The sequence below is a fragment of the Antechinus flavipes genome, chromosome 3 (assembly GCF_016432865.1).
Source record: "Antechinus flavipes isolate AdamAnt ecotype Samford, QLD, Australia chromosome 3, AdamAnt_v2, whole genome shotgun sequence".
Classification (NCBI taxonomy): Eukaryota; Metazoa; Chordata; class Mammalia; order Dasyuromorphia; family Dasyuridae; genus Antechinus; species Antechinus flavipes.
Window position 1 is genome coordinate 263,121,003 of NC_067400.1, and position 15,327 is coordinate 263,136,329.

Consider the following 15,327-nt stretch of genomic DNA (forward strand, 5'->3'; position numbering starts at 1 on the left):
TTCCAGGTGAAGACTATAGTTGCTAAACTAATTTGAGTCCTTGAGATTTATTAATAGGAACAATTAAGCTCTTGGTTGGTGAGACACCAGACTTCTGGGATCTGGTTAAATTGATCTGTGCCCCAGCGGGAAGTGGCTCCTGCACTTGATCCCAGTGTCATGTGACCAAGTTCCTTTCCTTGGCTGGGGCATGCCACTCATTAGCTTGCTGCAATCCACTTTACTCTGGTTAGTGAGGGCCTGTGAAAAGAACAGCTTCATGCTGTATCCTAGATACCAATTCTCAGGTCAGGTATACTAAGAGCGCAGATTATTGTGGGCTTTCCGGCAGATCTCAAACTGAACGAATAAATGTGTTTGTGCCCCCTACTTTCCTGTTTGCCTGCTCTTGTTTGAGCAGAGAGATACCCCTCAGCATCACTGTGTGAATCAGTAGACAAGATGAGTAGATTAATAGGAATGCCAGTTAAATTTGTCAAGGTGGACTGTGTGACTTGTGGTTTTTCGAGCCTTTTGCACTGTCTAAATTCTTCTCCACTCCCATCTTCTTCCAGGTGATCATTTGATTGATCAGCCATAAATTGGTTTAAGATTTTTCATTTTTTTCTTAATTGATGTGATGGAGCAACTGTTATCAGATGGAAAAGATAGAGAGTTTTGAGAATTTCCTTTCAGTGGGTCTTAAGGGGAAACCTATCCACCCAGACCCAGCAGTCTGGCTGTCATCAAAACTAAGAAAAATCCACATTTTTCTTCCTCACCTTCAGGGAACTCTTGAAAACTGACAGTTCTCTGCTGGGTGACTTGGAGGAAAATATTGTAATATGTTTTCTGATGGCAAACATTGTTCTATGTGTTTGAAAACTTTCTTAATCAAGGTAATAAAACATTGAATAAATTACTGCTCTGCTTACAGGGAACGTTTCATATTAATATTTTAACACTCTAAGGAAGTAAGATTAATAACAGTGATTCTAAGGCAAACTATTTACTCAGAACAAAATCTGGAGGGGAGGAGGTGTGGCAGACATCAGCTTGTTTCATGTAGTTCCTGAAATGTGTAGGTTATATTGGTTGGATATTTTTTTCTGCTATTACCTCAAAAAAGCAGAAATATTTATATTATTGCCATCACTGGAGTGGAAAAAGGGCATGAGTGAGGTGTGCAGGACAGGGTTTTTAGAGTTGTATCACACAATTCTAGGACCAATGTTTAAAAAATCCTGAACTGATTTATATGTTCTGGAAAACTTCATTCCATGATATGGTACAGTGAGATCTTCAACCTTTCGGCACTTTTCTTCAAACGCTACCTATAAAAAAGCAAGACTGGGATTCTCTCTGATCCATATATTCACTTTATATAGCAACTTTCAGGGTCTCAGAAGTCAGGGGGGTATTTAATAATTATTAAGTATGTTCTCATCAATGTCTTAATTTCTTTGAATATCCTATTATGAATCTGTCACAAATTTATCAAAAACTAATTTTTGGACCTTTAGCTTGGATCTTTTTGGAGATACTAAGGACCATAAATTTACTCTTCTTACTTTAGTGTGTATACAACATATTATTATACTTCTTGCGTTTTCTGTACCCTAGACCACAGGCTTTCAAGCCTGATATTATTGATAGCACATCTGTAACAGTGCTGGTTACTTTTTGTAGGTCTTCCTAGTCATCGGTAATTCTGTTCTCTTTCTAGGAAGTGGTCCTCTACTGTTTGGAAAACAAGGTTTGCGATGTGAACCACCGGGATAATGCAGGTTACTGTGCTCTACACGAGGCCTGTGCCAGGGGGTGGCTGAGCATCGTTCGGCATCTCCTCGAATATGGAGCAGATGTCAACTGCAGCGCTCAGGATGGAACCAGGTCAGTGGTGTTTCAGGTTGCAGAATCCTGAATGTAGCCAAGGCAGCTTTGTGGGAGGGAAGATGTGTACTAGATATAAGGGAAGTAAAGAGAGTTGTTTCTTCATAGTTAATGGTTACTTCTTGGGGTTTCTAGACTTGAACAGTTGATTGACACAGAAAACTTAGAATGTTTCTTTAATTTGTTCTCCGGAAAGAGAATTAGTTAACATCGTTTTGAATCACTAAATCCACTAAACCTAAAACCATTATGAAAAATTCATGGTTTTGGGGGGCATCCCCCCTCCCCATAAATGTTTATTATGTTGGCTTCTAAAACATTCAGATTATTACTTCTCAGTTTTTAACTTTGATATCCCTTTCTCTCTCCCTTCCTCTTTCTCTTCTTTCCTCCCTTCTTTCCTTTCCTTCTATAAAAATGTTCTTCAGTAACACTCACTCTCTGCTGAAAAATAATCAACAATGATTGATCTATATTTAAAGTCTATACTGATTATAGAGTTAGTGTTAGTTTTTAAAATGGGTTATTTCTCTGATGTATAATTTTTTTTGGCCAGTTGAGATATGATTTGGTTTTGACAATTTGATATGTTGTCTTGTATTTTCCAAATTTAATTGTTTGTAATGAAGTGTCTTGTTTGATTTGCTAAAACTGGATTCCCTTCCATCCTGTTCCTTTCTTTCTCTAGCTCAGTGAACTTTTTTCATCTTCAGAAATACCATGGTTAAACTTATATAGGTATACTTTCAATTGTATCTCTTAAATTTTATCAATTTTTTTTTTTTTGAAGAGCCTTGCATTAAAATACTGTATCATGGTGGATAAAAGGGATAAAGTCAGGAAAACCTTAGTTTCTGTTTACCAGCAGGAACTTCCTATATCACCCCCAAGCAAGCCACTTAACTTTTTTATGCTCAAGCAATTCTATAGAACTTGGGTTGAACTGTTGTGATTTTAAAAAGAAAAGAAAGAAATTATTTTCAGTTATTGAACATTGTACTTTGTATATAAACAACTAGTACTATCAAATAGTGGTGGGTGCATACTGAGAACTAGCCATGACTCAATCTTCTTTCTCAAGTTTTAGTTGTCTTGAATTATATAAGTTCATTTGAACTTAATTTAAAACTTTTCTTACTCTTAAACATATTAACATACCTAATTAAAAGTACTCATTCTTTTTTTAAAAAAATCTATGTTTCAAATGAAATCACTTTGAGTGAAAGTATGTGTTTGTAATATATTTGACAAAGTTCAACAAGTTAAATGGAGGCACATGAGAGGAGAACAGAGCAGGAGGGATGCAACCTTGTCAGTTTTTTTTTTTTTTTTTTTTTTTTTAAGAATGGTGCAAAGTAGCTAGGTCATTAAATGCTTTGAAATACAGATAAATAGGGGACAAACAGGAAGAAGATAGAAAGGATGCCCAGATTTGTTGAATCTGTCAGGCAGCAGATTTTAATAAATACCCCAAGCCAAAACTTTTTGATGTCAGCACTTCTCTAGGCATGTGATAAAACTGTTGAAATGATCTAACTTGAAAATAGCAAGAAGAATCTGTAATTTTCAATGTGCACATTTCACATTGTTTTCCTAAAATTGATGAAAAGGGGACAGCTTCTTGCCTAGTTCATTCAGACAACTCCCAGGTGAATGGAGGGCCAAGGAAGACATACTAGCACATACCGAAGAGCAGTACTGGGATAATAAGACTTCCTGTTGCTCTGTTGGAAAACATAAGTACTGTAGTGAGCCTTGATAGAAACAAGATTTTTGTAGTTCATACTGCATATTACATATCATATTGTAATCATTTTAGCTAACTAATAAATTAAAATCATTCTAATGCAAAATCCAGAATTGCATTTAGATTGTTCATCTCCTTCAAATTATTATTTTTTTTTTTTTACTGTGAGTGTTTGAGTCTTACCTCTGATTATGAGAAATAAGAGCATTGTTTGTCCTTCAAGAAAGAAGGCGTTAACTTCCCTTGACTTACTTGTCATGGCCATAAGAGCAAATCTTGAAAGTCATTTGGTTTAACTTCTGGACAATGGGTATCCCAGTTGTGTAGTAAATTTGTTTTCGTAAATCTTTAGTCACATGGAAGCTCCTCCTACTTATCTCTGCAGATATAGGTCTAGAACACTACTTTTGCTTCTCTCTTGGTTAATTTTGCTGAATTTTTTCTGCACTGTTTTGTTCCCTTTATTTTAAGGAATGACTCTGAGGTGATAAAGTAAATGTAGGTGTCATAAAAACAAAATTCATTAATATGTATTTTTTAAAAAGGGAGATGCTAGAGTATATAACCAAAAAAAGCAAAAACAAACCCAAATGCCTGTTACCTCTAGATTTATTGACTCATACATCCCCTTAAGGTTTGACAGAGTAATTTACTGGCAATGATTTCATTAGTTAGCACAAATCTTAATGTATTCCAATTTTATAAGAAACCAAGAGTCAAAGACATCAGATGATTTTGTCCAGCCAGCATCAACACTAGGCTTCCTACACAGACACAGGAGTCTCTCTGAAGCAGCATTCACGTTACTCTCAGCACTTAAGGGTTTAGAGGGGAAGTGTCCTCTTGTTGCTTCCTCTTCATTTCCCCCAAACTTCCAGATGTTTATGTATACTCTGAGCTCTTGAAACAGTTATTTTTTGTCATTTCATGTTCCTCACTGGTTGGGTCTTACCTGATGTTTCATATTTTCTGTGGTTTTCTTGGCCCTTCTCATCTCTAGCTCAGGGTCCCCCTTACCCCTTGGTCTTGGTCTATCTCATTTGATCCTTACCTGTGAATGAGATAGTATAGTTATTGTCTTAGTCTAGTGAAAGGTTAAGTGCTTTGTCCATGGTCAGACTACAAAGTGGGGCTCTGAGGCAGAATTTGAACCCATTCAAATTCTAGCATTTTTGAATACTGTCTGTATTATTCTTGAATCAGAAATTCTTTGAAAGAGCCAAAAGTATTAAAATGTAGGACAGAGCTTAACGTCACTAAGGACTTTTAAAGAGCATTTTTCTCAGTCTTTTCTTCTAGAAATTACATCATAGACTTTTCTTAAAGATAAATTTTGGCACAAAAGAAGTATATGTATGTGTATGTCTGCATTTTTTTAATATATGAGTTGACTTTATCTAATTCGTTAATTTTTGTATCCCAAATTACCATTCTTGATCATAGCAGCCAATGGGTAGCCCCTGTCTTCATCATTCAACTACATTGGCAGAATTTCCTTTATTGTATCTAAGTCTGGTTGCTAGGGGTTATCGAAGGGAGATGCATATTAATGGCTCCCCAATTTCTTCCAGTTTTAGTAAATCTTATGAATATAAAGATGCAGGTCAATTTCAAAGCCATGTCTCAAGCTAAGTCTTTCAGAGTCTTGTGACTTTTGCACAGCCTAAAAATGCTGGATAAACAACATTGAACCAGTAGTTGGTGAACTTGGTCTCTAAGCCTTTTTGGTGACCTCCAACAAGTCGTCTAACCTCCTAGCTTTACTTTGCTTCTTTAAAAAATGAATGGATTGGACTAAATTATTTTCAAGGTGTATTTTCTCTACACCCCCTCCTCCCTCCCCCTCCCATTCACTTGTTTGGGGAGGGGGATGTAGAGAAAGAGAGACAGATAGATTTGTTCCTGTATCATTTAAAATTAATGAGTTGCTTGTGCCTTAAGAATATGGAGAAAAATTATTTTTTGAAGATCATTTAGTAATTTAAAATACCAAAGTAGTAGTAATTTAAAGCTTATGTTTTCTTGTGACTATTTTGGCCTCATCCTTGCATTATGGACTGAGTACTCTGTTCTCTACAAAGTACAGATTGAAAATCTGCTTTAGATACTTACCTCCTGACCAGGATCTTATGTAATGATCAAGAAGAAAAATGTTATTTCAAAGGGAACTCTCCAAAAATTCTTTCTATGTCAGGTTCTATTTCCCTTTTTTTCAGTATTTTCTCGTTGTTTTCGGTCTAGCAAATAGGAATACAATTTCCCATATTCCTTCCCCTGGTTTCTTTGGTAATAGATTGTTGAATTGATCTCTCTCAATCTCTCTATCTCCCTCTCTCCTTCTGAGTGTGAATGCCAGACTCTCAGAGAACTTAACTAATTAGCACCATTTTAACTCCATTTTCCCTTTTAAAAAGTAACTACTCTTTTGAACAAACTGTTGAGTTTTTGGGTTTTGTTTATCACTATAGCTTGCATTTTCATAAGTTTATTTACATACTCTCCTGCCTGTGCCCATTTAAAAAATCACCTAAAAACTTTTTTTTTTTTATGAAAAATGTGCCTAATGGTGCATTCTAAAGTTATAAATATAGGAAGAAGGTATTCTTTTTATTACATGAAGTAGACCATTGGATCTAAAAAAGAGGGATACTCAGCATGTTGAACACCAAATGCTGTCTTTTCCTAGGCCTATCCATGATGCAGTAGAAAATGATCATTTGGAAATAGTTCGCCTCCTTCTTTCTTACGGTGCTGATCCAACCCTTGCCACGTACTCAGGTAGAACCATCGTGAAAATGACACACAGTGAACTAATGGAGCTTTTTCTAACAGGTTGGTGATTCTTTAACTTTTGGCAAAGAAAATTACTAAAATGATTATTTGATAGCACTTTTTGAATGGAAGGCAATTGGAGAGGGGGGAAAAGTCTTCAGAACTTTTAACTTAATTTTTAAGAATATAAAATTCTGCTTATTTGGGAATTCTAGTATAATGTAGCATACTTATCATTCTCTTGACAAATAACTTAATGTGGGAATATTTTCTATGTTCCTTTTTCTAATACTATAAGAAATACATTACTAAGATATCAAAAAGAGTATTTTAATTCTTTTGTACTGTTGATATTTATATAGCAAGGTTTCTGGAACATAGTGGGTACTTAAATGTTTACTAACTGATTTACATCTGCTTTATTATTTCTAATAGAATGTAGTTTTTAAAAATTTTGCATGGAATAGAACAGTATTTCAGAAATTTTAGTATTGGGAATTTAAAACCATCTTATATATTATAAACAAGTATTTTCAGAGTGAAAGCTCTTAAATTGGTATTTTGGTGCCCTAATGCATGCTTTAAAAGAGATCCATCCTTAAAGTTGAAACCTAAAATCAACTTTAAAATTGATTAATTTTCCAAGTAGCTTAACTTAATAGACCCTACCTCAAAGTTGGTGTATCTGAGATTTTCATGCTTACCAAAAAAAAAAGAGAGAGAGAGAGAGAGAATGGAATTGCTTGAATACTTACTGTGCTTCTGGGAAAATATGTGGAATTACAGTTTATCAAGTGCTGCTTCTTTTTGCAGTTCAAATCAAGTTACAAATCTATTTGTCTTTAACACATTTGGCTGGCGGGGAGGGGGACTAAGTAAAGGATTGCTATGTCTTTTGTGGGATTAGGGTGAACAGAAAAGGATGTATGTGGGTGAAAGAAATTCTCAAGTGCAAAGCTGTGTATATTGTATGTGCATGGTAAGTCCAAAAGTCTGTGTTGTGGATTTAGACAGGAAGTGACAAGCTAGGCTGATTTGACTTTGCATGACATACGGTCCGACTAAATCTGTGAACATTTTGTTCTCATCAGCATGTTTTTTTTTGTTTTATTTTTTCTTTTTCTCTCTAGAGTATTTAACTGACCTGCAAGGTCGAAGTGGGGATGACCCTGGTGTCTGTTGGGATTTCTATGGCAGCTCTGTGTGTGGTGAGCAAATGTTATTCTTTTATTTTGGTCTGATCTAAGTGCATTTCAAAACATTCCTAGCTAATCCAAAAACTCCCCATCCCCTGTACCCTTCTCTCCCCTTTTTACTCTACCAGGCAATGTTGGGAAAGGGACTCTGATTTTATTTTGGGGAAAGGGAAAAGACTGATTTTATTTACTTCCACTTACTGGACTACACTTGAAACTGCTTATAGATTCTCTCTTTTCCCTGCTCTCTTCTGTCCCCTTTTCTCCCCTTCTTTTAACAAAAGATCCAAGTGATGAATCCGGGTTTGATGTGCTGGCCAATCCCCCTGGTCCAGAAGATGATGATGACGAAGATGTCTTCAGTGATGTGTTTGAGTTTGAATTTTCAGAGGGACCTCTCTTGCCATGTTATAATATCCAAGTATCTCTCTCTCAGGGGTAAGTAATTGACATTACTTGATTGAAAAATGATTGAGAAATGCTTGTAATGGCAGGCATTAGAGATCTTTAAAAACAGGTGGGGTAGATGAGTTGAGTCTTTTTGTGCAATAGATATTCTCTTTACTAAATGGATTTACTAATTACTTAATGAAATACCTTTGCCAAGAAAACAGTTATTCCCTTATTTTATCTGTTTTATAAATCTCGACTTCCTTCATATGATGAATTTGAAAGGGGAGAGAGATCAGGAGGATAATATACATTCTGAGAAACATTCAGAGGCTATGTTCTCCAACATGAATATAGTATTCTAAGGCACAGGGTGCTTAATATTGGGATTTTCTTCAGTTCACAATACAAGAATACTAGTATTATCCCTATTCCACAGGTGAGGAAATTGAGACTCAGGGAGCTGTAAAGTATCGGAAGCAAGAATTCGAATGATTCCAAGTCCTCCAGGGACCTGACACAAAGCCAGATTGGAAGTGAAGAAAATCACTTCCATAACCTATCCAAACATATAGTTTGACCTATATATTAGACTGAAGGTTAAAACATCTCTGGGATGTAAAGTTTAAGAAGCAAAATAGCCTTATTCTACACTTGGCCTTGGAATCTGTGCTATGTAAGCCTCTGCTTTATACTGGATTTCCTTGTATAGCATAAGGCATATCTGCTTTGCTAATCAATCCTAGCAATGTTTAATCTTCTTCAGATCCTAATTTTAGGTAATTTCTCTTTCCCAAGGTATTGGTTATAAAAATCTTGTGAAAGAATTTCTCTTTGCTTTTCCTTCCCCCTCTCTTACCCACTGAAAACAACTTGTTCTCTTTTAAGAACACTGTCATAAATAGGGTCTTAATTGCAGGCCCCAAATCCTGGGCAAAAAGCCAATGTTTCAACCATTATTTGTTATACAAGGTAAAAGAGACATAACTTATTTTGGACTGTAATCTCAAAAAGAATCTTCAGGAGGGATGACAGTATAGTTTTCCTTAAAAGTTGTTTGGAAAGTCCCTTCAGTGTTGGTGATTGCAATTTACAGGTGATCTAGTTAGCTAAGAAGATCGAAGATAATTTTTTTTTTTTTAAACAAAAACAAAATGTCTTGTTTCTTTTTCATCTGTTGTAGTAAGTTAATTTCACAGTAGATGTAAGACCTTATCCCCTACCTATCTCGGGTATCCTGAATCATAGCTTAACAGTAATGTTTATGAACCAATCTTAGGATATCCATTGTTGCGGTTGGAAATTGTGGAGCTTCTTAGATTCAAATATGAGGATACTTGTTTATACTCTCATCAACTCATCCAGGCTTTTAACTTTAACTTTTTCTTTTTTTCTTTTCTTTTTTTTTTTTAATTGAAGCTTTTTATTTACACATATGCATGGGTAATTTTTCCTACACTGACCTTTGCATAGCCTTTTGTTGCAAATTTTCCCCTCACTCCCTTCCCTAGCTGGCAGGTAGTCCAATACATGTTAAATATATTGAAAAAAATCAGATCAAGAAGGAAGAAAAAGAAGAACTGAGAAAACATAAATACAAGCAATAACAGAGAAAGTGAGAATGCTATATTGTGATCTACATCACACTCCACCCATGGTTCTCTCTCTGGGTGGAGATGGCTCTCTTCATCATTGAACAAATAGAACTGGTTTGAATCATCTCATTGCTGAAGAGAGCCACGTCTATCAAAATTGATCATTATATAGTCTTGTTGTTGCCATGGATAATGATCTCCTAGTTCTGCTCATTTCACTCAGCATCAGTTCATGTAAGTCTCTCTAGGCCTCTCTAAAAACATCCTCCTGATCGTTTCTTAGAGAACTGTAATATTCCTTAACATTCATATACCACAATTTATTCAACCATTCTCCAATTGATGGGCATCCACTCAGTTTCCAGTTTCTTACTACTATGTAAAGGGCTGCCACAAACATTTTTGCACATGTGGGTCCCTTTCCTTCTTTTAAGATCTCTTTGGGATTTAGACCCAATAGAAACACTGCAGGATCAAAAAGTATGTGCAGTTCCAGAATGGTTGCATCCAGTCACAATTCCACCAACAATGTATCAATGTCCCAGTTTTCCCACATCCCCTCCAACATTTATCATTTATCTTTTCCTGGCATCCTAACCAATCTGAGAGGTGTATATTGGTATCTTAAGAGTTGTCTTAATTTGCATTTCTCTGATCAGTAGTAATCTGGAGCATCTTTTCATGTGGCTACAAATAGTTTCAATTTCTTCATCTGAAAATTGTTCTTATCTTTTGACCATTTATCAATTAGAGAATGGCTTGAACTATTATAAATTTGAGTCATTTCTCTAAATATTTTAGAAATGAGGCCCTTATCAGAGCCTTTGGATATAAAAATGTTTTCCCAGTGTATTGCTTCCCTTCTAATCTTGTCTGCATCAGTTTTGTTTGTATAAAAACTTAATATAATCAAAATTATCTCTTATGATAAATAATGATCTGTAATTCTTCTTTAGTCACAAATTCCTTCCTCCTCCACAGATCTGAGAGATAAACTATTCTATGTTCTTCTAATTTGTTTATAGTACATTCTTTATGTCTACATCATAAACCCATTTTGACCTGATGTTGTTATATGGTGTTAGGTGTGAGTCTATGTCTATTTTCTGCCATACTAGTTTATAATTTTCCCAGCAGTTTTTGTCAAATTGTGATTTCTTATCCCAAAAAGTACAGTCTTTGGTTTTGTCAAATACTAGATTGCTATAGTCATTGACTGTTTTGTTCTGTGAACCTAACCTATTCCACTTCTCTTTTTCTTAGCAGTACCAAATGGTGTTGGTGACCGCTGCTTTATAATATAGTTTTAGATCTGGTACAGCTAGGCCACCTTTTGCTTTTCTCTGCATTAATTCCTTTGAAATTCTTGACCTTTTGTTCTTCCATATGAATTTTATTATTTTTTCGAGTTCAGTAAGATAGTTTCTTGTGAGTTTGATTGGTATAGCACTAAATAGGTTAGTTTAGGGAATATTGTCATCATTATTATATTTGCTCAACCTATCTAAGAGCACTTGGTATTTTCCCAGTTACTTAGATCTGACTTTATTTTCATGGAAAGTGTTTTGTAGTTTTGCTCATATAGTTCCTGACTTTCCTTTGGTAGATATATTCCCAAATATTTTATACTTTCAACAGTTACTTTAAATGGAATTTCTCTTTGTATCTTTTGTTGTTGGATTTTGTTAGTGATGTATAAAAATGCTGAAAATTTATGTGGATTTATTTTGTGTCTTGAAACTTTGCTAAAGTTGTGGATTATTTCTAATAGTTTTTTAGTTGATTCTCTGGTGTTCTCTAAGTATACCATCATATCATCTGCAAAGAGTGATAATTTGGTTTCCTCATTACCTACTCCAGGCTTTTAACTCTTTTGTAAAACTTCAACGTTATTGAAGGGCAGACTCTCCTATTTGGTTATTTTGTGTCTTGTGTTTTGAAACTTTATTTCCTTAAGCCCTTAGAAGGAAAATCTATCTGGACAATTTTAGAAAAATATTCATCAACAATTGCACTAATATCTTAAATATGGATATAGAATAAAATGAATAGCATATTTATTGGTTGGTGCTGATGTGAGTTGTACAAATAGATCACTTGGGAATATTTTTTTACTTCAGAACATGACATTGAATATTTTTTTTGGTCCCAACATAATTGCATTGGTGTAAGGGTCTTGTAACAGATGCAGAGAGATAAACTGCTCTGCCACTGAAAGTCTCAAGAGAGTTGCTTAGGACACAAACAGGTTAAGTAACTGTGTCCCCCAGTCACATGGCTAGGATGTGCCAGACAAGACTTGAACCTGGGCCTTCCTAACTGAAGCCCTATCATTTTATAGTATTTTTTCTCAAAGCCTGGTAAGAATATGTATCTTTATTGTTAGTGGGGTTTTATTTGTTTGGGGGTTAAAGGAGGGGAAGTTAATAGGGATAAAATGGAAATAACGGTCTAAGATCCAACTCCATTAAAGTTGTAACATGGTTTGAATTGTCTAAGGAAGGAACATCACTTCTTTAGAAGGTAGAAAGACACAAAACTCTTGCTCACTGATTCCATAGGGTGACTTCTATTTTCTCCTACACTCCTCAGATCATCACCTGATTCTTAGACAGAAACAGTGATGCAGTTTTTCCCCTAAAACAAAAACCCTGAAAAACTTGTTGAATCTTCATAAGTTTGCTTAGTACATCCTCTGATCCCTAATCCCCATACAATTATTAGTGTGTCTTCAAGGAGGATTGCTGCTAGAGGCATTTCTGCTATAAAGAGCATTGAAGTTGGAAACAAAAGTTCCCAGTTTGATTTTTTTTGGCTGTCATTGACTTGTATGGATGAGCCATTTTGTTTCTCAGAGAGTGCGTCTCCTCATTTGTAACATGAGAGTACAAATAGATTCAAGGCTGATTAAATAAGAAGACTAGAATGATGCTGACACATGAGGGACCAGTGGTCTCATTATCACCCTTATTTTACATCACAGGTACGATTCTGGTTGGCTGGTTCTTTTACCTTTTTGTTGGCTGGAGGAATATCCATAGACTACCCCAAGCTTGGGGCTAAGGATCACCATGCTAATGTGAAGCAGATCAGAGAGCCAAAAGGGACACTGCGGCTCAAGTTGGCTACTTAACATGTTAGACTTGTGCCTGTTATTTAAAACTACTCCTTGTTTTGCCACTAACTTAAAGCACTCATCTGCCTTTTTGCTTTTCCTCAGGCCTCGAAACTGGTTACTGCTCTCAGATGTGGTCAAGAAGTTGAAAATGTCGTCCCGAATATTCCGCTGCAATTTTCCAAATGTGGAAATTGTCACCATTGCAGAGGCAGAGTTCTACAAACAGACATCTCTGAGTCAGTTGTTTTCATGCCCCAAGGACCTTGAAGTCTTCAATCCTGAAAGCAAGGAATTGTTGGACTTAGTAGAATTTACAGCTGAACTTCAAAATCTTCTTGGATCCTCAATAGAATGGCTACATCCAGATGAAGACCTTCTTCCTGAGGTCCATTGGTGAAACCAACAGGCCACTTAATGTACAGTACATATATTGTTAATCCTTTTGCTTTATGTATATGTGTTATATTACAATTGTTTCTGTAAAGAAAGGACACTATTACATATGAAAATATCTTTTCCTTTATATAAGAAATGAATTCCAGTTGGAAGGACTTTGAAAGAATTTTTTTTAAGTAACTTTAATCAGTTTTTATGAAAATTGTTATATAATGTTTCTTTACTTTTAAATGCACACATGCTTTGGAATAAGTTTTGTTTTTACTTGGAACACTTTTTTTTTTTTTTTAAAGGAAAAATATTCACACATTGACTTTGTTTCATACAAAGCACTGATGATACAGACCATAATTTTTATAAGTGACATGATCGAAGTCATGTGGCCTGTTTGGGAGAATGAATTTGATAAAAAAAAAAAAAAAGGCACTTCATGATATTATTTTTTATGTTTTGTTTACAGAATTGCCTGCTTTGGCCAGGTAGATACTATTGGATATAATCCAGTAGTTTGTAATATAAATTAAAACCATATCCATACACAGCAACTAATTGTATGAACTTTTATATCCTAATTTAAAAGCTGTGAAATTAGTTTTCACGCATCAAACCGGATTGTTTATATATGTTTAAACATTTTATGCTCTTATTTAAAGAAGACTTTGAGCTATTTTTTCTGTACCTTGTAAAATATTGGAAAAAACTAACATAATATGTTGAGGTTGCTTGGAGATGTACATAAACTAAAATTTTCTGAATTGTGTGTTTATGTTTGAAATCTGTGTTTTAACTTTGTAAGTAAATTCTTCTGCCTTTGTATTTATATTTTACAAAATTTTTCTTAAAAGGCAATAAAACTGTTGAGAAAATGAGAACATTGAAGTAACTTGTACCTGGTGTGTTTCTAAAATGAATTATAAACTTCATTGTTCTTATTAGTGGATTGATTGGGGGGACAAAGAGAGGTATGCCAGTGAAGGAGAAATGAATAGCAGAAATTATTTACAGGAAGCTTCTCTAGATGCCCACATCAGGCATCTTGAGGTAATGATTGGTATGTTCTAAGGAATTAGAACTCAGAACAAACTAATAAGAATAATAATCGGCAATTAAAATTTTTTATTTCAAGATTTACACAGGACTTTGTATTTTTTCATTATTGTACTCAGTAGAAACTTGGGAGTAAAAATATTGTTATTGTCCTTATTTTGTAAGCATGGAAACTGAGCCAAATTAAGTGAATTGACTTAACAGATCCAGTTAACTACATTTGTTAACTTTATTTTGGTTTCCAAGCCCCAAAATCATAAGCAGATTTACCTTCAAATCCCAGGAAATAGAAATACAAAGTTGGTCTACTATAAAACAACATACTCATACCATCTGTATGAGTTGAGGAGTTATTGGTACGTTTTAGTACTTTTTATGTCGAAGGCCTTAATGGAACCAGAATTCAGTACATGTGGCTATGAGATGGATGCTTTTCTAGATGTTATTTTTCTTTCTCAGCAAACAAATGAGTAATTTTCTATACGTACATAATGGAACCAAATATAAGAGTTCTTTGTGAAACCTACAGTACTATCTTAAGTAGCTTTGAAAGCTGTCAGGTTTCCTTTTATCTTATATGGTATTTTTTTGCTTTTGTTTCTTTTAAGATGTCTCAATGATTCTCTTTCTCTTTCTCTCTGTTTTGTTTTGTTTTATTCGTATTCTCTCCCTGCCCCCTTAATTTCCCAACCACTCTGGGGAAAAAAGGAAGCAAACTTTTGTAACAATATTGGCTGTGTCTGAAAATGTATGTCTTATTTGACATTTGGAATCTATTATCTCTTAGGTTTCAAGAGATGGGAAGCAAATGCAGAATTGTAGTGGACACTGTATTGCTCAGAGTTCTCAAATCTTTAAAATTGTGTTTCTTTGGTATGTTATTGTTATGGTAGAAATTCTCAATTTGCTCCTTTCACTCAGTTCTTACAGATTTTTCCAAGTTTCTCTGAAATTCTCCCATTTTGTCATTTCTAATAGCATTACAATAATCCATTGCATTAATATATTACAGTTTTGGGTTAAGTAAATCGTTCCCATCTCATAATCAACTCTTTTAATTACCAGTTCTTATCTACTTAAAAAAAAAAAAAACACAACACAACAACAACAACTGCCAAAAACTGATTTTTTTTCTTGGACAGATATTAAAAAGAATTCCTGAATAGTCATCCTGGACTTTTTTCACATTTATCT

The 15,327-nt window shown here is 34.8% G+C and overlaps 1 protein-coding gene across 5 annotated transcripts in view; it reads left to right on the top strand.

Annotated features, from left to right (window-relative positions):
* BCOR (BCL6 corepressor) overlaps positions 1-13,965 on the top strand; it is a 62,212-nt gene extending 48,247 nt beyond the window's left edge. For all 5 annotated transcript variants that reach the window (XM_051985028.1, XM_051985030.1, XM_051985032.1 and 2 more), the window contains 5 exons: positions 1,710-1,872; positions 6,306-6,451; positions 7,522-7,599; positions 7,872-8,025; positions 12,793-13,965. In XM_051985028.1, the coding sequence (XP_051840988.1) occupies positions 1,710-1,872; positions 6,306-6,451; positions 7,522-7,599; positions 7,872-8,025; positions 12,793-13,087 (836 nt within the window). In that variant the 3' untranslated portion in view covers positions 13,088-13,965. The remainder of the gene's footprint in view (positions 1-1,709; positions 1,873-6,305; positions 6,452-7,521; positions 7,600-7,871; positions 8,026-12,792) is intronic.
* The last annotated feature ends 1,362 nt before the right edge of the window (positions 13,966-15,327 follow it).